At 46.3% G+C, this 25,326-nt stretch overlaps 1 protein-coding gene and 1 pseudogene across 1 annotated transcript in view; both read right to left on the bottom strand.

Moving 5' to 3' along the window:
- SHQ1 (SHQ1, H/ACA ribonucleoprotein assembly factor) overlaps positions 1-8,178 on the bottom strand; it is a 149,104-nt gene extending 140,926 nt beyond the window's left edge. The window contains exon 1 of the mRNA XM_086939579.1: positions 7,976-8,178. Within this exon, the coding sequence (XP_086795705.1) occupies positions 7,976-8,118 (143 nt within the window). The 5' untranslated portion in view covers positions 8,119-8,178. The remainder of the gene's footprint in view (positions 1-7,975) is intronic.
- A 2,207-nt stretch (positions 8,179-10,385) lies between these two features.
- On the bottom strand, positions 10,386-10,591 carry LOC147693159 (small nucleolar RNA U3; annotated as a pseudogene).
- Positions 10,592-25,326: the final 14,735 nt, after the last annotated feature.

Here is a 25,326-nt window from a genome sequence, read left to right as displayed (position 1 = left end):
CTTTGACTAGAACATTTTCTAAGTGTGGAGTTTTGAAAACTGAAAATATTCTTGTAAAATTAGCCGAATTCCGAATTCCGAAATACTCACCTGTGTTCAGGAAAGAAGCTAGTACTGTACCTTTCAGCCCAGTACTGAACCGCAAAAGTAATCCTCACCAGGTTTACTAGTAATCTGTATTTTCTCCATAGGAACCCATTGTCTGCTTTTCTATGAAATTTCTTCTGTCTACTTTTGAAAACTTGAATATATTCTTTAAAAATCGTACGAAATACTGAAACACAATTACCTACCTGTTTTAAGTTAAGGCCCCAGTGTTGGCCCTAGAATACCAGTGCTGGGTTACAAAAGTAACGCAATCGTACTTTACCTGTAACCTGAATTTTCTCCCATTGAATAACATTGTCAGATTTTCATTGAAAAGTTTCCAAGTGTGAACTTTTAAACCGCTTTATATTCATAAAAATTCACTACAGTAACTAAAACGTTTTTGCTAACCTGGTTTCAGCTTAGACCCCAGGACTGAATCTAGGATCTAGACCTGGAACTACTAAAGTAATCTTCACTGTAATTAACTGTACTTATATGATAACAACCCATCGAGCTCAATGCTATGGTGTGTCCAGACTGGAGTTGCATTCAGCAACCCCTGTATCTATTGTGTTCACAAACTTTATTGCTTCCTTGCAAAGTAATTACATGAGAGTACTCATATCTAGAAAAGTATATTTTTATGCCTGTTGGTTCTAAAAATAAAACAACTATATCTTTGGATATAAAAACAATTGGCCCGGAGTTCAGTCTTTGAGTGTGTGAAATCCTCTGCTGACTGAGTGAGTACAACAAATGCTTTGCACTGCCCTCTACCACTTTAGAGAGTAAGGTCACACCTGGCTTTAACCTCTGTTATACCTTCGGGGTTGGTGGACTCTATACACACTGTACTTTATTCTAGTCCAGTATATATAGAGCCACTTTCTAACACTATAGAGCACTATAAAGCTCTAGAACAGCCATGGAGATGGTCTTAAAATCCAGTAGGAAAGACGTCTTACTCTGAGGAGCTAAAAGACTAATTAAACCGGCCTGATCAAGATGCTAGGCCTCCACTACTACTTCTGATGAAACCTCCCCTAAAGAAATGTTCCATATCAATCCCTGCTCATGCCGATCTTTGTAAGTCCCTGGCTCTATATTTTGAGGATAAGATACTCAACATAAACCAGGAGTTTAATTCTAGCATTGTGAAACTAGGAGAGGTTACACGGCCACCTGTAGCCTCCACATGCTCTAAACCTGTGCTCTCCAAGTCAGCTCCTCCAGAGCTTGAAGCGATTAGCAAACATTCTTGCTCAATACGTCACTCCCCCAATGATCTCCAGCCTCCCCCAATATTTGCTCTGGTGATGGATGTCTTTGCTCTGGTGGTTCAATCTCTACTCAAGGTGCACTTGGTTCAATCCTCTATACAGAGTCTTTGAAAGGATGCCATGGTACTCCACCTCTTGAAGAGGCCTTCTGCGGATCCCAAGGTCTTCGCCAACATCTCTTCTCCCTTTTTTATAAGATCCCAGAAGAGGAGGTTGGCAGCCAACAACATAGTAGAACAGACCCAGGTAGGCTTCTGCCCTGTCCATGGCACAGAGCATGCCCTCTGGCTGCTGAGAAAGAGATCTGTTTGCTGCTAGATAAGGGAAGTAGGGGAGAACCAGCAACCGTGATGCTCGACCTCAGGGATGCGTGTGATACGGTGTCCCATAACATACTTCGACATTGGCTGCACTGAGCAGGCTTTTATGAATCGCCTCTTACATTGTTCTCATCCTTCTTGGATTATCAAACTCAGTCTGTTTTTTTCTAACTCAGCGGTCTTCTCTGAGCCCCTCACTCTTCAATAAATACCTTGTCCCCCAGCTGATTTATCCATTTCTCTTGCTTTTCTGTTATGTCAGACATGGGTGACGCAGATTGTGGCATCATTCACCGATTAATCCCCCACCACAGCTAATAATGTTCATGCTTGCATTTTGGGTATGGCTCTTTGAAAGAAGAGCGACTCATCAGTTAAACTAAGATAAAACTGAGCTGCTCCTATCTGGCGGCACCTGCTTCATGCTTTATATAATTCACCCTTTGGTGCCTTTCGAAGCAGGGAATAGCATCCCTGCCATCTCAGCCAAAAAACTAGTAATCACGCTTGATTTTTTTGCTCTCTTTGGAGAAGCAAATGAATGCACTCATATCTTAATGCTTCTAATGTCTGCACATGCAAAATAATACCATTACTTTGGGTTCCCGCATATGAGTGATTCAAGTCATTATCTTATCACAAATTGACCACTATAATTCCGTCAACCTAGGTCGGTCTACATTTCTCATACAATACGTACAGCTTAATCAGAATTTTATAGACATGTTCCTTTTAAGCCTTATTGTATTTCCAACCAATGGAGAGCTCTCTACTGGTTTACAGTGGAAAGTGTTTGATCTTAATGCTCTGTGGGTCTGTCTCAGAGTCTTACTGGAGAGTCTTTTTTTTAAACTAAAAGTTGGGATTTAAAAAAAAGTTATAATTTACCAATCTGCTTAGAACTTATTGTGCAGAACTCTTGGTTCTTTGCAACCCTAAACATGGACGGATTCTGCCGGGCACTATTGTAATAGTTATGCGTGTGGAGGAATTATGGCAGAATTACTTCTTAGGAAGCACTTTTATATTATGACAGATATAATCACCAGGCCTTATGAATATGAATATATATATATATATTTTTTTTTTGGGCAAGGAATGCGGCACAACACAGTTCCAATCTGGTTTAGTGAGGGTTTATTGCTCCAGCTCAGACCAACGCGTTTCAGCCTAGGAACAGGCTTTGTTCACGGTAAGTGAGCACACAACTATGTTTACTATTTATCCCACCTGGCTACTATGGTGCATTATGGGATATGTAGTACATGTGATAAAAGAGATTATTTAACATGATTATGACATTAGCAATTTAAGCACTTAATTATTGACATTAGGTACTTGACATTGTGTTAATCATAAGTTCACTGTTATAGCAATAGTGACAGGTTTAACTTAATTCTTAAACAGCACAGTGTCCAACTAATAGTTTCATTTGTGGTATAGTACCATAAGTCAACAGTATTCCATCATATGTTTATGACATCTCACTGGGTATAGTACCCGATTGGATAGATCATATTTTTACATATTTAACCATTGCAGTTCATTAGGTCAGTCACTGATGTTATTATAAATGTACGTAAAGTTCCTTGTCAAAGTTCATCCCTCTGGGCATTTTCGTTTTAAGTCTAATGATGAACTTTGATTCAGTTTGTTGTAGTTTACGTTTTCTGTTACCTCCGCGTTCATCCATCTCAATCATATGTATCCCATAGTACGACATGGCCCTCCAGTCACTTTTTTGACAGGTTGCCATGTGTTTGGCAGTAGCATAAGACATGTCTTTGTTTTTAACTGCTCTAATGTGCTCCAGAATTCGTTTTTTTAAGGGCACAGGTCGTACTTCCTATATATTTGGATCCACATTTGCATTGTATGATGTATATTACATGTGTGGATGAACAGTTTATTTTTTCGGTGATTGGGAAACTTTTTCCATCAGTTTCTTCGAAGGTAGTTTTATTGAGGCCAATTTTGCAAGCTTTGCAAGCATTACATCTTTTAAATCCTTTTCTTTGGTCTGTTAGCCAGTCACTTTGTTTTTTAGTCTTTTTCTCTTTGAAGTGGCTATGTACCAGTTTATCCTTGAGTGAGGAAGTTTTTTTGTAGGTTATCGTTGGTTCAGTTCCTACTATCTTTCCAATATCAGGGTCCCCTGATATCAGGTGCCAATATTTTTAATTTTGCTTTTTATGATTCCACTTTCTTTGTTGTAGGTTGTTACGAAGCGTGGTGGTCCTTTAGGATCCTTGGTTTTCAATTTTGGAATGAGTATTGTTGTTCTGTTTTGCTTGGCAGCTTTCTTTTTGCACTTTTCCAAAGTTTGTTGACTGTATCCCCGTGTTCTCAATCTTTCAGCTGTTTCCTCAATTTTGATTTCTGCATCTTCCTTTTTTGAACAGTTTCTTTTCATGCGAATAAATTCGCCGTATGGGATGCTTGCTAGTAATGGTTGAGGGTGAAAGCTAGTCCCATGTAGGATACTATTGGTTGCAGTTTCCTTGCGGAATAGAGTCGTATGTATTTGCTCATCTTCTACATAAACTTTCAAGTCTAGAAAATCAATTTCTTTTCCACTAGTTTTGTATGTGAAATTCAATCCAATATTGTTATTACACAGTTTGGCATAGTAAGAGTCAAATTCAGTTTGAGTACCATTCCAAATTAAAAACAAATCGTCGATGTAGCGAACCCATAAGATCAATTTCTCTAGGTCAGCTTGGTTTGAAGGGTCCCATGCTATGGTTTTTTCCCACCAGCCTATGGTGGTATTGGCATTGTTGGGTGAAAAAGAGATGCCCTTCGAAGTTCCACATTCTTGTTTGAAAAGTTGTTGATTAAATAGGAACACATTGTTGGTAAGACATAATTTGATCATTGCCATTAGCATTTCTGTGTGTTTAAGGTTACTGATATTTCTTTGTTTTAGGAAGAAATGACACGCATTTAAACCTACTTCGTGTTTTATAGAAGTATAAAGGGAGACTGCATCAATTGTCACCATCAAATAGTTCTCATTCCAGGAGATATTCTCTAATATTCGCAAAAAGTCCCCAGTATCTTTAATGTACGAGCTTTGACTTTTCGCAATTGGGGCTAGAAATAGGTCTACATATTGTGAGATATTTTCATATAGACTAGAGCATAATGAGACAATGGGTCTCCCTGGTGGATCAATCAATGTCTTATGTACTTTCGGCAGAAAGTAGATCGTTGGGATTATTGGAAAATCATTTGTAAGAAATTTTTTCTCATCTTCAGACAATAATCCTTCTTTTTGCCAGTTCTCTAGTAATCCATTTAGATGTAACACCATCTCGTTCATAGGACTTTTTTCCAATTTGCTGTAGTTGGTTGGGTTGTTTAATTGTCTATTTGCCTCTTTAACGTAATTTTTAGTTTCCATTAGGACAATATTGCCGCCTTTGTCTGCCGGCTTTATTGTAAGGCATGGGTCATCATTCAATGTTTTTATAGCATTTCTTTCCTTGCTGGTTAGATTCTCCCTGTTATTTTTCTACGAGTGTTTGAAAGTTTGTCTATTTCTTCTATTACCGCTTCAGAAAACATGTCAATTCTGTTGCCAGGTGATAATGTGGGGCAGAATTTTGATTTGTTTTTCAATCCGCTATTGATCCTCCGATCAGTTCTTATGTCTAGTTCTTCCATCAGTTGTGATCCTGATATTTGTGATGTATCTTCTTCATATAACAGCCCAAAAATATTTTGTAGATCTGGGACCTCTTGGATCTGCCACGGTGATTCGTCCTCGGGGATTGTTGAGGCTTCCATATTTTCAGATTGTTTTGGTTGCCGTGCATGTATCTTTGCTAATTTTAATTTACGGACATATTTGTAAAAGTCAATCCTTGTTTCAACAGGGTTGAAATGTTTCTCCGGACAGAAGGAGAGTCCTTTGTTTAATAGAGAGGTTTCTTCTTCAGTGAGTTCATGTTTTGATAGATTTATTATTAGATTCTCAATTCCGATTTCGCAAAGGGTAGGTTTTTCTTTTTTTTGGCTCTTCGGGTTTTCCGGCAGCGGTGTTTGACCCCCTTCCTCTGCCGCGAAAAAAAATATATATATATATATATATATCTATCTATCAGAAGAAGCGGAAGCCCAGACACCCGGTCAACTTTCTGATGGCGGCGAATGCATTTCGGCGTGTGCCTTTGTCAGCGCACAACACCAGCATGACTTATCAGTATAGTTCCTCCCTGCTCCCATTTGCATGGTGAACACGAGTTCGCCCCTCCCCCATGATAATACGACTCAACAGGTGCAGTCCGTTCTCCATTCTCCGGACCACAACTCCCAGGGTGCCTTGTTATACAGGCAGCCCAGGACAGTGAGTAAGATCTAGTGGGGGGTTAAGTTGAAAATGCTGAAGGAACTCGTAAAGCAGGGTGAGATGTCATTTCCAATTGACCCAAGTTCAATCAGGCTCCCCTCGGGTCCCCTCAAACTGCCACAGCCTCCCGAACCAGAAGTCAGTAGTGCAGGGACTGAATTGCGAATGCAGAATGCCCACGAGAGAGGTGCAATACCTCCACTGCTCTTCTCATTCAGTGCGGGTGGCGTGAACCGGACAATTCCATACCTGAAACAACGAAGTGCCGCGAGGCAAAGTTCCAGTTTAAGTCCGGATCCCAAGCGTGGCAGGGACTTCCAAAGTGTGTTACTGGCAACCGCACAAATATGTCCAGAAGTGCCCCAACCAAAAGAAGAAGCGGAAGCCCAGAGGAGAACAGGAAAGAAAGCCTTTATTCACCTGGTCAACTTTCTGATGGCGGCGAATGCATTATATATATAATATATATTTAAAGCAAAATGTCCTTAGCGTGGGAGCGGCTGTCAGCTGGTGCCGGTGGCGAGGTCAGGACCTCCTCGCAATATTTGGCAGCAGCAAACATCTTCATTACAAAGACACCGCACTCCTCTTGGGATTTTAGTTACAATTTATTGACCGGTTTGGCTTCTTCCACCTACGCGTTTCGAACACTAAGGTTCCTGATCACGGTAGTAAACGTAAGTCCATTGTCAGTTTCACTTATTTATACAGAGTCACCATGTTTGACATTAATGATGCATTATGGGCTATGTAGAAAGTTACCATAAATCTAGCTATTTCATAGTTTATCCATATCACACACCATCGATTGGGGCCAGATGTTACTTTACCTCTATTAGGGTCATTGTTATAAGGTCAAAAATGATGCAGATTTTTGGCGCCAACTGCAGAGCTGAGCAATACTAGATGATAACCATATGGTACGATTAACGATCTTCCAGCAAAGTTACACTGTATTTTATGCTGGTTGCTCAGTGGAACGTGTAGGACTGAGTGTCCAACAGTTGTCGGCTTAGTGCCTGAAAAATGACCTAGTCCCTTAGAGGTATTCCTCTTCCAATTCTAACAGTGGTGGGATACATTAGATACCGATTATTACTAGCGATATACTGCATGGGCACCACCTAGGAGTAGGCAATGAAGGCTAAAACAGGCAAACATCTTCCAATAAAAACTGTCGTCTGTGCCAGCGTAGGTAAAACATAGTGCCCAGCATTTCCTCAGAGGTGTGTGTGAGACCCAACTCTTAATAAACCCAGCCCATGTATTGGGATTCATGGAGAGAACAAACCTTGGCAATGCAATTGTAAAGTAATAACCTGACAGCTTGTGTTGTATCTGTTAAAGTCGCAGACCCAGCAGAGAGCGGGTCCTCGGAAGCCAATCTAGTGCATGAGTCTGATGAGGATGGGGTGTGAGACTGTGTCAAACGCTGCAGAGAGGTTCAGGAGAATGAGGGCTGTGTGTCTCCTCTGTGAAGGATCACACCAATGCTGTCTGTGGCGACAATGAGCGCTGTTTCTGTACTGTGGGTTAATCACGAATAAAATACTATTGTGAAATGTGAATATTTATAAAGGTATTCAAGTGCAGTAAAACTAAATGAATTTGTTTATTTATTGAGAAATATATATATGGAATGTATGTGGACTGTCTCTCAATGTTCTCCAAGTTATTAGTGAAGCTTCTACACAAGCACTGAGTATTTTGTCAAATGTAAAACCAGCCAGGTATACGAAACAAACTTTCTCATGTTCCTTTCAGGCCACTTTGTGCCCCAGTTCGAGTAAATTTTAGGGTCAGTTCATAGAAGGGGGGTGCTGTTCTGACCTGCACTCAGAACAGGCTAAAAGGGAGCATGAAAGCTGCCTTACGGGACAGCAAATAGAATTATCACAAGAACCCCTTTACTTAGACAATGCGATACTTACCTCAGAAAGTAAGGTTTGGCGTAAAACTTGAAATCCTCCCCTTCGAAGTAAAGGTCGAGCTCCGAGACTCTTGCATACGGGACTTTAATGACGATGGTCAGGAAGTCTGGGTCTTGGCTCAGGTCAAAAGCTGGAGTGATCATGGTGGCAGAAGACAGAGGGCAGGAGGCGGAGGGCAGGAGGCGGAGGGCAGGCAGTCCAGATGCAGAGTACTGAAAAGCAAACATCCCATTTTAGGTCTGGCTCGAAGGAGTGTTAGCTTTAGGAACAAGGTTAGTGTTAGAAGAAGATTCACAAGAAACAAACTATATCAAAAGATAAAGAAGTACTGAAAGGCAACTTTTCACTTAACAGACCCTAGCACTGCTTCCTGCTGTGTCTGCCCAAACAAAGAACAAGATACAGCTCACTGCCACTCAAGGACTTCTTTATAATGTGTAGAGACGAGGAGGATATGGGCAGGGCTTTAAGTGGAAGCTTTCTTTCAATATTATATACAAGCCATAGTTGCTGCTTATTTACGTTATGCAACTAACAACCATTGACAAGCCAAAAGGCCTGACTTGTTGTAGGTGTGATGTGACTTGTATCAAATATCTGGATATAATGACAAACGGCAAAATACAAATCGGACGGCACACTGTGCTAAACAAAGATTTTTAGCTTTATGTGTTTTAAGCCACACCCTTAATTACATTGACCACGCCCCTTTGAGAGATTCCACCCTCTCCAGTTTTTTCATCCTACTTAAAGCCCTGGATAAGGGCAAAAGAGAATGGAATTTTGAACTCAGAAAATAATAAACATGGTCTTTTATTTTTATTTTCAAGTACACTTTAGTACATGTGCTCGAAAGGAGTCAGGTCCACGGCTATCAACAACCTCTGGCCAACCTCCCAACCATGGTGCAAATGAATGGTCATATGCATTTATCAGGACGAGGGTGTCCACCAAAGGTCCAGGAGAGCCAGAACCCTGCTAGATTTTGAGGATCGCCATTGTGTAAAGGAGTTCCATTTAGATTAATTGCATACGAATATTGAACTTAGCACCTTAATGCCAAAGGCACCCACGCCACGTATTTACAAAGTCAACAAATTTGGATTTTGTACAGTGAAAAATTGTCTCAGGGTTCACAACGTGCACAGAGGAGATGCCACGGTTTGGGCAGTTTCAATGCAACTCCCTAAACACCACAGTATAGGGGACAGTAGTGACTTCCCGGAACCGAGAATTGTAGTGCAAGCTTCCAGCACAAATGAACACAGCACCACGAGCAGCAGTATGCAAAGGTTCCCCAATCAGAAAACACATATAGCTTAGGGACAGCAGGAGTGTAGGCTAGCCTTACACACATCGTGCAGCACAAGCAGCTGGCAAGGTCTCCTCACACACACAGTCCAGTGAAACATCTGCATCACGCAGACTGCAGAACAAAGCATGGACATGAACTCCAGTTGCAATCCCATCTGTCAGAATTGCAGCTCAGAGGAAAAACTGGAAATATATCACATTTCCTGACGAACGTCGATTACTGCTATTGCCAACGATGGGGATAACATTTGCAAACAGACGAGTAAATAACCCGGGCAATCCTGTGATGGCCACTGAATCATTGGAAAACGTCAGGATTTTGAAATTTGTCTTGCAGTCTTTTGACTGGGGGAGAATGTTTTGATTAGTTCTGCATTCCGTCCATCAATTGTTTCTCTTTTGTCTTGCAATGAAGCATGAGGCAAGTCAGAATTTATGATATTTCAAAATATTTCATGACTCACACAACTAAAGAAAGCGGAAGTTGGGGTTAATAACTACTTTCATTCTTCCCACAGATGTCAGGACAGGAAGAAAGACAAGTGAAACTTTTCCAGAAGAACTAACAGGAACGGGAGTGCAGAAACAGTGGATCCAAGTGAGGTTTACACAGCCAGCAATGGTTAAATCCTAAACTCTTTCGGAATTTTTTCCAGACCTTCAAAGCCATAGCAACTTCCAAAAAGATGCAGACGAGGAGAAGCTTTGTGCCGATTCGAGCCTTGCCTCCCAACACACGTGCAAAGTTCTACAAAGCTGTCCCACTTCACGGCCACTTATCACACAAAGAAAGTGAGTCACCACCAGGAATGAGGCAGAGCCAGCCGAGACTATCGGGAGCCGATGGGGGGTTGGGGGGGGGGGACAGAAAGTGAATGCGCGCCATGCGCACAATGTGCTCAGACGCCACAAGCCGCCTGCCATGTGCTCAAACGCTACAAGCCGCACATGTGTACATCGCCTGTCAGGGCACGTGCACATCTCCTGTCTCCCTTCCGAACAGAAAACCGATGACAATACATCTCGCCAAGGCGTGCAACGCATGCGCGACATTGCTAGGCGAGACCTAAAAAGGGTTGGGGACAGATGGATGAGAGCTGTTTTTGCTGGTCTGCGAAGGATTGGGATTAAAGTTCCCGTATTATCAATAGCAAACAACAGCTGCATGAATGCAACACTGTCCACTCGCTTCACGCTCAGAAGAGAACACTATAACTCTTCCTCGTGGTCAGCGAAGAACAGATACTTTCAAACATTTCATCAGTTAAACAGTACCGAAATGATCCCTGAAAGTACAGTTGAACATGTTAACCTCCTGACCTGCAGCGATGGGGCAACCCTAGCAGAGATGGTGCATGGCCTTTTCTCGCACAAGTGAACCATGAATTATGTATGTAATGCAAATGCAAATGACTTTCTTCTGTGGTAGGACCACCACGTAAGACATCGTATATCACCAGCTGCAGTACATCAGCACCAATAAGTATCAGCTGTTGGTAGGTACGGCCCTCCTGTTGGACGGGATCCATTCTAGAATAAACTCAAACGGACTCTACTGTGTGAGGGTATGCAGGGGAGCACCCGTAGCGATGTACCACTGGTCATCAATGCCACACCCACCGCGAAGGACAGCTACAAAGGTGCAAGTGACCCTGTGTGAGACCTTCCACCAGTGCCAATTTATTTTAGCCACCAACACTTTGAATGCCTGATGGCCCACAATGAAACAAGCTGCTGGTCAACACTGCCAGAAGACAAGAAAATACAGAACCATTCGGCCGACCATGCTCAGTGGCAACACTCTCGCCACATACCGTCAGCTTTTAAGACTTTACATCAAATGCAGGTACAATGCGGCCTAAACTCATGCTGATGGATGATATACACACAGCCCCAAGGGGAGAGACTGCAAGGACTTCTAAAGCTTAGCGACCCCAACCCAAGCAGGAACGTCGGTCTACCCCTCCAGAGCATCGTCCATACCATGAAAAACATATCCAAGTGCCTTAATGACCAGAGCCCCGCCAATCAACAGAGCCCCGCCAATCAACAGAGCCCCGTCCAATGACCAGAGCCCCGCCCAATGACCAGAGCCCCGCCCAATGAACAGAGTCCCGCCCAATGAACAGAGTCCTGCCCAATGAACAGAGTCCCGCCAATGAACAGAGCCCCGGCCATGAACAGAGCCCCGGCCAATGAACAGAGCCCCGACCAATGATCAGAGCTCCACCGCTGACCAGAGCCCGGCCAAATGAACAGAGACCGGCCAAATGAACAGAGCCCCGCCCAATGACCAGAGCCCCGCCAATGAACAGAGCCCCTGCCAATGAACAGATCCCCAACTAAAGAACAGAGCCCCAACTAAAGAACAGAGCCCCGCCCAATGACCAGAGCCCCGCCAATCAACAGATCCCCAACTAAAGAACAGAGCCCCAACTAAAGAACAGAGCCCCGCCCAATGACCAGAGCCCCGCCAATCAACAGAGCCCCGTCCAATGACCAGAGCCCCGCCCAATGACCAGAGCCCCGCCCAATGAACAGAGTCCTGCCCAATGAACAGAGTCCCGCCAATGAACAGAGCCCCGGCCATGAACAGAGCCCCGGCCAATGAACAGAGCCCCGACCAATGATCAGAGCTCCACCGCTGACCAGAGACCGGCCAAATGAACAGAGCCCCGCCAATGACATACATTCATCGCCCGGCTCGCTCCATTGCTCTCGGCTTTCAGGAATATTTCGAGGATAGTAATCTTCAGCCCTGCCTCTGGAGCCTTGAGCTACCAATATGATAAGCAGACCATCCCTTCCATTAATCATTCTTCAAGTGAAGGCTTTTACCAGCTCCTGCTCATCACTAAACATCTCACTGAGTTCCTACTGATCCTCTCGTCTTTAGGAAAAAGCGAATGTGGCCGGCCAGCCCGTCATCCTGTGTGAATTGTAGAATCGCACAACAGCACGAAGACAGGATAACAGCACGAAGATAGGACGAAGACAGGACAACAGCACGAAGACAGGACAACAGCGCAAAGACAGGACAACAGCGCAAAGACAGGACAACAGCGCAAAGACAGGACAACAGCGCAAAGACAGGACAACAGCGCAAAGACAGGACAACAGCGCAAAGACAGGACAACAGCGCAAAGACAGGACAACAGCGCAAAGACAGGACAACAGCGCAAAGACAGGACAACAGCGCAAAGACAGGACAACAGCGCAAAGACAGGACAACAGCGCAAAGACAGGACAACAGCGCAAAGACAGGACAACAGCGCAAAGACAGGACAACAGCGCAAAGACAGGACAACAGCGCAAAGACAGGACAACCGCGCAAAGACAGGACAACCGCGCAAAGACAGGAGAACAGCGCAAAGACAGGAGAACAGGGCGAAGACAGGAGAACAGGGCGAAGACAGGACAACAGGGCAAAGACAGGACAACAGGGCAAAGACAGGACAACAGGGCAAAGACAGGACAACAGGGCAAAGACAGGACAACAGGGCAAAGACAGGACAACAGGGCAAAGACAGGACAACAGGGCAAAGACAGGACAACAGGGCAAAGACAGGACAACAGGGCAAAGACAGGACAACAGGGCAAAGACAGGACAACAGGGCAAAGACAGGACAACAGCGCAAAGACAGGACAACAGCGCAAAGACAGGACAACAGCGCAAAGACAGGACAACAGCGCAAAGACAGGACAACAGCGCAAAGACAGGACAACAGCGCAAAGACAGGACAACAGCGCAAAGACAGGACAACAGGGCAAAGACAGGACAACAGGGCAAAGACAGGACAACAGGGCAAAGACAGGACAACAGGGCAAACACAGGACAACAGGGCAAAGACAGGACAACAGGGCAAAGACAGAACAACAGGGCAAAGACAGGACAACAGCACGAAGACAGGACAACACCACACCAGGAAGTACAGCCCCCTACAAAGGTTGTAAACGCAGCATTCACAAGCAGTGCCTGCTTCATTTACAGAGGAACTCACTGCAGATCCCATCAAACCAAACATCCCACCTGTCTGAAAACCTTCTGCTGATGGACATGTACGCATGCATAGTTAAGTACAGAGCAACCGTGCTGAAAAGAGCCCAGAGCGAGGACTCAGGACCGTTTGCCATTAAAGGGTGATGATTTCTGTTGTTAATTGAAGAGTTTCCAGAAGTCACAAGACTTAAATGAGGGAGGGTTGGAGTACTTTTGATATTGGTTAAAAAGTTGTTCCAAACCTGGCCTTGTGAACAACCCAGCTGGCCTTGAATACATTGCAGGCTTGGAGGGGGCAAGCGTGGTTTCTCCGGGGCTGGGGTGTTATGGAAAAGGTAGGTGCTGAGCAGAGAGAGGCCTAGAGTGAAAACACAGATCACTCTGCCCAAGCTCACTCGTATCTGCTAAAGGAACAGTTACACAACTTAGATTAATGCATTTTCAAAGCAAACCTTTAACGTTTTTTGATTAAAATAATGAATTTCTTTAAAAAAAGAACCCTTTAGACTTTGATGACAGGATTCTTCGGGATTCCACTTATCACCCACTTTGTTTCTGATCTTGTTTTACTTCAGCCCTTCAGTGCCTCGATCCGTACACACTCTTAGCAATGGGTTTCCCTTTTATTCAAAGTTGGCCCATCTATTCAACACTCAACACCTCTTTCCTGGCCGGTCACTCATTCGTGCACTTCCGGGGTGATTGTGATGGGTCTTTCCATCGGAGGGAGACCCGGAATGAAGCCGGACTGAACTTCTTTGTACTAGCAACTGAACTGTGGGTGAAAGAGGCTACGCTGGTCAAGCACAAAAATCTCTTGCTCATATACTGGAGCTCTCCAGAATAGACCACTGTAACTCTCTCCTGACTGGTCTCCCCAAAATCCATTGCACCCGAGAGAAATCGATTCTACAGTTGGCAGCACAGATTGTCTACTAAGTCAAAAGGACTGTGGACATTACTGATAACTCTCCGATGGTTGACGTGAGGCAAGGACTATCTTCAAGACTGCAAATGCATTACCCGTAAAGCCTTGCACACTTCCACTCCCTGTTACCCTGCGGACAAACTCAAGCTCTCAGCCAGCTCTAGATCATTGCGAAACACCTGAGCAATGCTCCTTTAACCCCCATTCGTTAACAAGCATTGGCCTATGCAAGAGCTAATGGCTTTGCCAATGTGTTTTACCCATGTTGTACACCTGCGTGGCTGCTGTTCAGCATGGCTAAAAATTAGTGATATAGAAGAGAGTTTCATGGAGTGTCGAGGAGTGGCACAGTGTTGTGTATTGAAGTGGCATAGAATGTAGTCGCGTGGAGTAAAGTAGAGTGGACTGGTGCACAGTGCATTGGCATAGAGTGTTGCAGACTAAAGTGACGTAGAGTGCAGCGGCATAGAATTCAGCGGTGTACACTGCAGCATCATAGAATGCAGAGGTGTAGATCTGAGTGTTGCATAGTACAGTGCATGGTGCAGACTAGAGTGGCGTATAGTGGTGCAGAATAAAGATTTAGAGTGCAGAAATATGCAGTAGAGTGGAGAACTGCAGAGCGAGGTGGGGTACAGTTAAGTGATGCATAGTAGAGTGGCCTAGAGGGCAGAGTAGAGTGGTTCAGTGCAGTGTTGTAGATTATAGTGACAGAGTGCAGTGGCATACATTGAGTGGCGTGAAGAGGAGTACTGCAGAGTGAAACAGCATAGAGTGGAGTGATGCATTGCAGAGTGGTGTGAATCACAGCACCAAGTCTGCCCTCCTCTCAGTGACCGATAACATCAGGATGTCACTGGATGGAGGGGGTTCCATGATTCTGGTGCTGTTAGATTTATCCGCTGCCTTTGACACGGTGTCACATGAGATACTTCTCGGTCGCCTGAGGGAGGTGGGCATAGGAGGTGCGGCTCTGTCCTGGTTGGAGAGCTTTCTCTCGGGCCGCTTACAAGGAGTCAGATTGGGCTCCCATCATTCCATCTCAAGGAAGCTCACCAAGGGAGTGCCACAGGCCTCATTTCTAAGCCCCACACTCTTCAATGTGTATGTGGCCCCCTTGGCAAACATTGTAAGAGCACATGGGTTAACCCCGGTGTCGTATGCTGACGACACTCAGCTTTTATTCCCCTTTCAGACCCTCACGCCCGCAATACACAAATCCTTTGCAGGCGGAATGAGGGCAATATCGGACTGGATGGCCTTAAATTGCCTCCAGTGCAACGTAGGCAAGACGGAGGTCATGCTGTTCGGGGAGGCCACGCTCCTGTGGTCTCCAGAATGGTGGCCCCTGGATTTGGAACCAGCACCAAGTCCCAAACAGACCGTAAAAAATCTCGGTGTGCGGCTCGATAAGGCACTTTTGTTTAAAGAACATACAAATCAAGTCACAGGATCCTGTTTCCGTGTCATCGGACTGCTACGACGTGTCTTTCCATTCCTACCTGATAACTACAGTAAAATACTTGTCCAGACGTTGGTAATCAGTAGGCTGGACTACTGTAATGGCCTGTTCATCGCGGCCAATGAGGAACAACTACAAAGATTACAAGTGGTCCAGAATACTGCAGCGAGACTTGTTCTCAATGCTCAGCCAAGGACTGCTTCACGTCCCCTCCTGGACAAACTCCACTGGTTGCCGGTTAGGCAACGTGTAAAATTCAAAATTTGCTGCACAATACATAAGTGTCTGTTTGGCACTGGACCCAAATATCTGAATGAAAAATTCAACCCTTACAGTCCTGGATGCACTTTGCGTTCCAGTAGTCAGCAACTGCTCCAGGTTCCAAGGATTAGAAAAGCTAGGCAGGGAGGTCGAGCTCTCTCTTACAAAGGCCCCATCTTATGGAACTCACTCCCCCCTACTCTGAAACAAATCACCAACCTTCAGTCTTTTGGGAAGACTCTAAAAACATATTTATTTTCGGCCTTTTAAAATATTAAAATATTGAATCCCTCACAGTCTATGATCGTGGTTAGGCTTTTTGGTAAAAGCGCAAGCGCAGAGATACCCCTCAGGGGGTCGAGTCCTGCGCTATATAAGAATATAAATAAATAAAAAAATAAGTGCAGTGACAAAGAATGCAGTAGTATAAAGTAGAGTGGTGTAGATAGATTGCAGTTTTGCAGAGAAGTGCCGGAGTGCAGTGGCGTAGAGTAGAGTGCACTGGTAAAGGGGGTAACAGTGGAGTGGTGTGAGTTGAGTGCATTGGAGTATAGTGTTGTAGAGCATAGTGCAGCAGCATAGAATTCAGCTGGGAATAACAGTGGAGTGGCATAGAGTGCATTGGCGCAGAGTGTGGCAGAGTAGAGTATAGTGGCATAGAGTGCAGCGGCATCGAATTCAGCCGGGATTAACAGTGGAGTGGCATAGAGTGCATTGGCACAGAGTGTGGCAGAGTAGAGTATAGTGGCATAGAGTGCAGCGGCACAGACTGCAGCGTCGTAGATAAAAGTTGTGCAAAATAGAGTGCAGTGGTGCATAGTAGAGTGGCATAGAGTAGTGGTGTCGAACATAGTGGCGTAGAGTGCAGTGGTGTAGAACATAGTGGCGTACAGTGCAGTGGTGCAGAACATAGTGGCATAGAGTGCAGTGTAGAGTGCAATTGACTGTAGTGGCATAGAGTGGTGTGGAATATAGTGGCAAGATTACAGCATAGAGTGGAGGAAAGAGCATTGGCATAGAGTAGAGTGGTGCAGATTAGAGAGGTGTAGAGCAAAGTTGCATAGAGTGCAGTGGAGTAGAGTGGAGCAGAGTATAATGGAGTAGTGCAGAATAGAGTGCAGTGGCGTGGAGTGGTGCAGAGTAGAGTGGAGTGGAGCTAAAAGGCATAGATTTACAATGCCAATAGATTCAACTTGCGTACGTGCGAGACCTATGGCATTACAAGTAGTTATTTTAGTTTAACACTGAGCATGGTGCCTGCTTCAAGGACACTGTGCTCAGTTTCCTTTTTTTGTTTTTACTTCAACACTGAGCGTGGTGTTCTTGAAGCTGGCGCCTCGCTCAGTGTTCAAGTAAAGAAAAAAAAAGGCAAGCGAGTGCGGTGTCCTTCAAGCGGCGCCCCACTCAGCTGTAAAGGCAGAAAAAATATAAACAAACAGAGCGCAGTATCCTTGAAGCGGGCACTGCGCTCACTATGAAAGTAAAAAAATATATATATTTTAACAGAGCGCCCCAGAAGTGGACGCCATGCTCAAATGAAAGTTTAATAAAAGTATAAGTTAAAATGATCGGGGTGTTCCTATGTCCCTAAAGGAGGCACCGCGCTCAATATGCAAATACCAGAAAAAGCTGCCGCCACTGTTCCCAATAGTCAAAGACGCAACTAGACCCACATTTCGGGAGGAGGGGCTACTAAAGATTTCGGGGGTGGGGGGTGGCTGACTCTTCCAGCAATATGCTGAGTGGAGATGCAGGGCTCTAAGAAGGGGTGAAAAACAACAAAGCCTTGTTAACACGTAAATGGTCCTTATCTGTGAAGCGTGCTGGTGTGTGTTTGCCCGGGAAGCTGTCTCAGCTCGGGCTGAGACACACGACGGGGGCTGAAGCACTTTCAGCCCAATGAGCGTTGGGCACCTGCCATCAGTGCCAATAAGAAAAATAGTACTCACCCAGTAGATAAAGCAGGCCGTGTAACGAGCCAAGAAAAAAGGTCCAGTCGTTATAGGCAGTAACAAATGGAGACAATGTGGTACCAAGGCTGGACTAACAAGCCTATTTACGAATGAGAAGTCACCGTTTAAGAAGGGCAATGACACAGAGCTATTGACAAATATGGGCGGAGAGTGGGTGGGGCTGCTAGTGCATACTCTAACACAGCATGCCTCGCAGTGCATGCGCGCTGCTGCTAGGTTCGACCTAAAAAGGCCCATTTACAGAAAGCAAGTTTGTGGAAGAATACTGTAACAAGGTTTGGGCAACGGAAGAACGAAATGGCGCTGAACAGAATAAAGCAAATAAAGCTGGCACATAAAAAGCCAGAAAAGGTGAGTTACAAACCACAAAGTCAATGGTAAGGAAGGGGCGGAATGCATTCCTAGCTCAGCTTTCTGAATGTCCCCAAGAAGTTGTTAGCAAACTGCGCTGCCTGGAAGGCTTTGACCTAAAAAGGTGCACTCCTTCTCCAGGGTGGTGCAGTCCTTCCCAAGAAGCACAACCAGAATCTGGAATTCACTATCTTCAGATCGGTGCACAACTATCCAGCTGACGACTTTCAAAACAGACCTGAAAGCCCTTCTCTACTAATGGTATTTCAGCTAAAACATTTATTTATTTATTAGAAAGTTTTGTATAGCGCGAACAAGACCCGTGGGTATCAGAGCGCTTAACATATAGGCGTATGCGACAGACAATATATAACACTCAGTTATACGGGCATCGGAACGAATTACATATGAGGCGTGGACGAAAGACATATCAGCTTGTGGCACAGACCTCAACCTTTGCAAGGCTGTATATTATGGCAACCCGTTTACGGACATGCATACCTTTTCTACTCTCTGTATACTACCTCAACCTGTTTGCGGACATGCATACCTTTTGTACTCTGTATACTACCTCAACCTGTTTACGGACATACATACCTTTTGTACTCTCTGTATACTACCTCAACCTGTTTACGGACATACATACCTTTTGAACTCTCTGTATACTACCTCAACCTGTTTACGGACATGCATACCTTTTGCACTCTCTGTATACTACCTCAACCTGTTTACGGACATGCATACCTTTTCTACTCTCTGTATAATACCTCAACCTGTTTACAGACATACATACCTTTTGTACTCTCTGTATACTACCTCAACCTGTTTACGGCCATACATACCTTTTGAACTCTCTGTATGATATCTCTACCTGTTTACAGACATACATACCTTTTGTACTCTCTGTATACAATATCAACCTTCTTAGGACTTTTGCACATTCAGTTTTATGGAACAATCTTTGTTGTACTGCAAACCTTGTAATTTCTTGCAGCTGTACTGTCTATCTGTAAAGCATCCTTGACTTGGATGTAAAGAAGCATTGCTCCTGTAAAGCGCTTGAGCACCTTTGGGTTATGTCTGGTCTGTGTACATGAGAAGAAATGAATAAATGCAGACACATGGTCTCCCTCTGTACTGCAGAGAGGGGGCCCTCCGAGGGCACCCCCAGACTGCTTGTGATCACCATCACCTTGGCAGTCAGGTGTCCGGAAGACACATATACAGGGTCAGGGATGTGTGGGGGCCTGGGAGGGCTTCCAGGCTCCAGGACACAACTTTTTATTTGTTATTGCAGTTTTATATAACGCGACCGAAGGTTTTGGAGCGCTTTACATGAGTTATGTTACACAAGGGCACTTCAACATTGAAAGTTCAAACAGACTCTGGGGGGATGCAAGGGACCCCCTAACCCCTCCTGCACCTCCCTGCTCGCCCCTGCATCCTCCCTGCTCCCCATGCACCCTCCCTGCACCCTCCCTGCTCCCCTTGCACCCCCTTGTACCTCCCTGCTCCCTCTGCACCTCCCTGCTTCCCCTGGCACCCTCCCTGCACCGCATGCACCCTCCCTGCTCCCCCCTGCACCTCTGTGCCCCCTCCCACATCTCCCTGCTCCCCATGCACCCTCCCTGCTCCTCCTGCACCCTTCCTGCTTCTCCTGCACCTCCCTTGTCCCCCCTACACCCTCCCTGCTCCCCATGCACCCTTCCTGCTCCTCCTGCACCTCCCTGCTCCCCCCTGCACCCTTCCTGCTCCCCCTGCACCTCCTTGCTCCCCCCTCCACCCTACTGCACCTCCTTGCTCCCCCCTCCTGCACCCTCCCTTCACCCTCCCTGCTCCCTCTGCACCTCTGTTCACCCTCCTGCACCTCCCTGCTCCCCCTGCACCTCCCTGCTCCCCCCTCCTGCACCCCATGCATCCTCCCTGCACCCTCCCTGCTCCCCATGCACCCTCCCTACTCCCCTTGCTCCCTCCCTGCTCCCCCTGGTCTCGCCCACCCGGGTTGCTCACCTCCTCCTCTGGGTCTCGAACCCGCTCCCTCCACTGAGACTTCAGAGACTCCAAAACTACTTTCAAAACAAGGAGGCGGGGAGAGCCAATGGGAAGCTGCCGCCCCCTGACTGACGGGTCAGGAGGCGGGGTTACAAGCAGAGGCCAGGATCCAATGGGAAGCTGCCGCCCCCTGACTGACGGGTCAGTGGGAGGGGTTACAAGCAGATTCCGGGAGTTTTAGGCAGTGTTTCAGTCCCTCTAAAGCCCCATAGAGCATGCGATTGGTCAAAATTCCCCGCCCCGGAAAACGTCAGACCCAAACCCGGAAGTAGTGGAAAACGCGGAAGTGCGCTTCTAGCAGCACGTGAAACGCACGTGGGTGAGCGGAGACCGGGCCGATCCCAGGGCCCGCGGGCGGGGGCAGGCCCGTGCGGCCAGCCGAGGGGCCGAGGGGGACGGGAGTCTGAGGGGGAGAGGCGTGCCTGCCGAATCCAGCCGACTCCATGAACCCTGCAGACACCAGGGAGCCAAAGGGGCAGCACCGGACCTGCCCACACCAGCTGACGCCATGTACCCTGGAACCAAGGGGCAGGAACCAACCTACCAACTACAGCTACCGCCATGTACCCTGGAGGCACCAGGGAGTCATGGGGCAGCACCGGACCTGCTGACACCAGCTGACCCATGTACAACGGGCAGCACCTGCTGACGCCAGACGACCCCATGAACACCAGCTGACCCATGTACACTGGAGCCAAGGGGCAGAAACCTACCTACCAACGGCAGCTACCGCCATGTACCCTGCAGACAGACTCGAATGGGCGTGGCCGATGTACTTAAGGGCGTGGCTTAAAACTGAACATCTGTGCTTAGCTTAGTGTGTCCCCCCCTCCCCCCACTGGTATTTTGCTGCCTCTATCATTACATCCTTGTATATAATACAGCAAGTAACAATAAACTTACAAGAAGCCAGTACTATTGGCTTTCTCAATGGTTGTTAGTTGCATAACATTATAAGTAACAACCATGGCTTTGTTACAGTAAAGCATATTGAAAATGCATCCGTTTTGAAATGATGAGAATATGAAAGAACTGTAATGCAGTCTTTGAAATGACATCAGAGGCTGTAAACGGTGGCACTGCTGCACAGTTAAGATAAGATTTTGATTTCGTCCTGATGGTGAGGGCAAAAATATAGAGCCTGGTAGGGACTTGTCTTAGCACCTGCCCCTTAGAACTCCGGGTACGGTTCACCAACAGGACACGGCCCACTTAAAGCGCTGACCCTGGAGATATCAGGGAGCCGCACAACAGAAAAATACATGCCAACGGCAGTTAACTCCATGTACCCTGCAAACATCAGGGACCCATGAGGCAGCAGCATACCTGCCAACACCAACCAACCCCTTGTACATTGCAGATATCAGAGAGCCATGGAGCAGCATCATACCTGCCGACGCCAGCTGATCTCATGCACCGTGGAGACAAAAGGGAGACGCAGAGTAGAAACGTACCCGCCAACCCCATGTACCCTGCAAACATTGGGGAGCCATGGGGTACCACGTTACCTTCCAACACCAGCCGACCCCATGTACTCTGCAGACATCAGGAAGCCATGGGGCAGCACCCTATAAATAAATATCTTTTTTCACTGAAATAAACAAAGGTTAAAGTGATGAAATAGTGAGGTGAAAAGTCACTTAAAACTTAACATTTTGAACTCCTGCCCAGGGCTGTTTGGTCTCTAAATCCACAACACCTGTCTGAGTTGTATCCAGTGGGACTTTTGTGAAAGCTGGGGCCCAGCGGTGCCCAGAAAAAAACGTTAAAAGTTTGACCCCCGGGTGCGATGGATCCTACTGGGACTCTCATAAAGCCCAGTGGGCAGTGTTTCCCTACCCTGCAACTTTATACCTAATTTTATTTTTATTTTCTGAACCAAGTCCTGTAATGTTGGCCACAACACTTTTGTTCAGGTTGTGGCCAGCCAATCGGAGCACCATCTCCCGTAGGGCGTGCAGGATGGAGGCAGCCCACAGCAAAAAGCCCTCTTCACCAATTGGATCAATCTATTTTTTTTAAGTTGCGTTCCCACTGGACTCTTGCCAACACAATCATCTAGATATCTATGAAATTTGAACCTGAATTTCTCAAAAACTACTGTTCACATTTTCACCATACCACAAAAAGCATATTTTCTGGGTAGAGATCTAGCTTTTTCAAATTTGGTATAATTCTGTTCAGAATTTTTGGCCATAACCCTGTTAAAAAATCCCTATGAGAATTGCATGGGTAAACAGCGTTTTGGGCCCCCCTTCTTTTCTCTGCCCATACTTGACAGATAAACGCAAAACTTTTGAGGAAAGTGCTGAGGTGGATGAACTTTTATCTTGGAAAGCTTTGTGAATGTTGGTCAAACGGTGCAAAAGTTATTAGCAAAACCAAAAATCCACTTCATATGGCAGCTAGGTCCTAACTATAACTGCACAGTGGCGACTCGCACTGTGTAAAATATAGTTTTTGAGTATTAAAGGAGCTTTAAAAATGTGCCTGCTGGCTGGGAGCACACTTGGGATCTGTTTACCTGCCTGCACTCATGCTGTCAGGGAAACCGATATATATGTTGCTCCTGCCCGGCGGAAGGACCATACATAGATGCTGCCTCTGGACGGGGTCAGTGTCTGTTCCTGCACAGTGCTGGGTGCCGACTGGGGCCACTGGCGCCTGGGGCTCACACGTTGGCCCCCATCTTGTGTATGGTGGGTGTCCTCTCCGTGAAATAATCTGGGCCATGGGATGGGTTCCCCGGTGCCATTATAGGCACGAGGAAGAGGGCCACCCTCCCCTAAAAAGAGATATGGCTGTGGGAGATGGGGTCCTCAAGGTCTGATGCCCGGGGAGGGGGTCATGTGGCTCCCCTCCCCTTCAACATACATACTGCCCAGGGGGATGGGCTTCCCAGGGTCTAATAAAGCTTGGGATATGGGCATGAGCCCCCCCGACAGGGCCTGAGAAGGCTTGGGAAGGGGTGGCCACATGTGCTCCTCCCTTTTAAGATAAAAACGGCCCTGGGGGGTGGTGTCCCCAGGGCCTGCTGAGGCTCAAAAAGGGAGGATCAGCAGTCCCTTCCTTTTAAAAAAAAATTCAGCTTTAATGTAGAGGTAACCAGGCGCCAAAATAGACTTGGGGAGGGTCCTCCCCATTATCTATATCTATTTTTGCCCCCAGAGGAAGGGGTACCTGGACATAATAGGCCTTACGGCAGCAGGGGTCACTTGGCTCCCCTCCCCATCAAAGTAAATTATGGCCCTGGGGGATGGGTTCCCTGGGGCCCAAGGGCCAGTCCTACACTGGCTCAATCCCCTCCTGTGAACGGCTGAAGGCCATGCATGACATGGGATTGGCTGCCCATAGGAGAGGGTTGGCCAACCGCACACAGCTGAAAGCTGTCCACAGCGTGGGGTTGGCTGCTGGCCAGGCCCTGCAGTCAACCCCCTGTGCCTGGCAGTTGTTGGATTTACATACAGCAATAAAATATTATTTTACATTAAAAAAACTAGAAATTCACAATAAAATATAAAGGTTAAAGTAACATAAGTTAGGTGAAATGTTCAGTAACAATGTAACCTTTTAAATTCTAAAAAAACAGAGAAATTCACCATTTATAGTTATCTCGCGTAATTATAACATGTGCCCTGAGGTAATTATGACTTGTGCCCTTGCCAGGCTCTACAAATTAACCTACACATTACTTCACTCATGACTTCATCCACCTGTCAGGGCCAGTGCACGGCAAAAGGAGCAGGACACACTTTTAATTTGCAGAAGAGTCTTTGTCATAAATCCACCACAAAGAAAAAGCTGGCAATCTAGGGATCAGTACACCAGTGATTTATTTTGCCAGCTGGCATGTTTCGAGGCTTGTAGGCACTTTTTCAGGTATAAAACAATTCCCCTATATGATCATTTCAATATGCTCTTGGAGATGTTGAGGTGTTGCCTGTAGAATATTCTCTTCGGGGGAACAGTGGCTTAAACAACTCACCTGGAAGGCCTTGGGAAGTTGTTTTGCCCTGAGTTTTGACTGAATTTTCATGGGGTGGTGAGAGGCTCAACACATCTGGACAGACTCAAACACGAGATGGACACAACACCTAGCTTTTTGGCCATGATATATTGATGACTGGTTTATAATATGGGATGGGCCACGTCTAGGGTGACCAACCGTCCGTAAATTTCACGGACAGTCCGTAATTTTGGTTGTCTGTCCGTTGTCCGTGAAGGATTCTTTAACGGACGCCATTTGTCCGTAATTTTAACCGGGCACAGCTTGCCCCCACCTCCCTTCTTGACTCCGATGCTGTATGAAAGCTCAGACCCCCAGCAGCTTTGCAGAGGCACTGCGGGATGGCAACCCTCACACCTCCAGCCCTTGGTGAGCTGTTAAGAGGTGCTCGAAGGTGACAGAGGGAGGGGCTGCAGGAGCAGGGGGCATCCATTCACATGCAAACAGCCCTGAATGTGTCTTGTATCTGCTATTTAGAGGGGGGCTCACACATTCCATTTCTACCCAGGGCCCCAAACATCCAAGACTCGGCCAGATTACACCCCTGATTACACCGAGGCAGCACGTGGTTCTCTTCACAGAGCGTAATTACTGTCACTAAATTGTAAGCAAACCTCGGTTCTTCAAACATGCAGTCTATAATGTAAGAAAATAAAGAAATGGCACAATCGCACCCACACTAACAAAGTATGGAGGACAATCAGTTCTCTTAGAGTATCTCCTGTAAGTACTGTATATCACAGTGGGGGGTGGCATTTTGGACAGAGAGCCTGTCTTCTCGTTGTCTTGTGCAGGAGGGGGCGAGAAGCCCAAGATGATACTATAATACTGCATGCCCACCCCTGTGCCCACCCTGGTGGATCACGTTCCCTCTCCTGTGATGATTCCTACTCCTGTCCCCCCATGTTGTGGCTCCAGTCCACCCCCACCTGTGATGGCTCCTGTCCCGCTCCTGTACCCTCTCCCCCCCTCCCCCCCCTGCCTGTCTTGGCTCTTGTCCCCCC

The sequence above is a fragment of the Lissotriton vulgaris genome, chromosome 9, assembly GCF_964263255.1.
Source record: "Lissotriton vulgaris chromosome 9, aLisVul1.2, whole genome shotgun sequence".
NCBI classification, from domain to species: Eukaryota; Metazoa; Chordata; class Amphibia; order Caudata; family Salamandridae; genus Lissotriton; species Lissotriton vulgaris.
The sequence above is the reverse complement of the archived record's forward strand: the minus strand, read 5'-3'. Positions and strand labels throughout refer to the sequence as shown.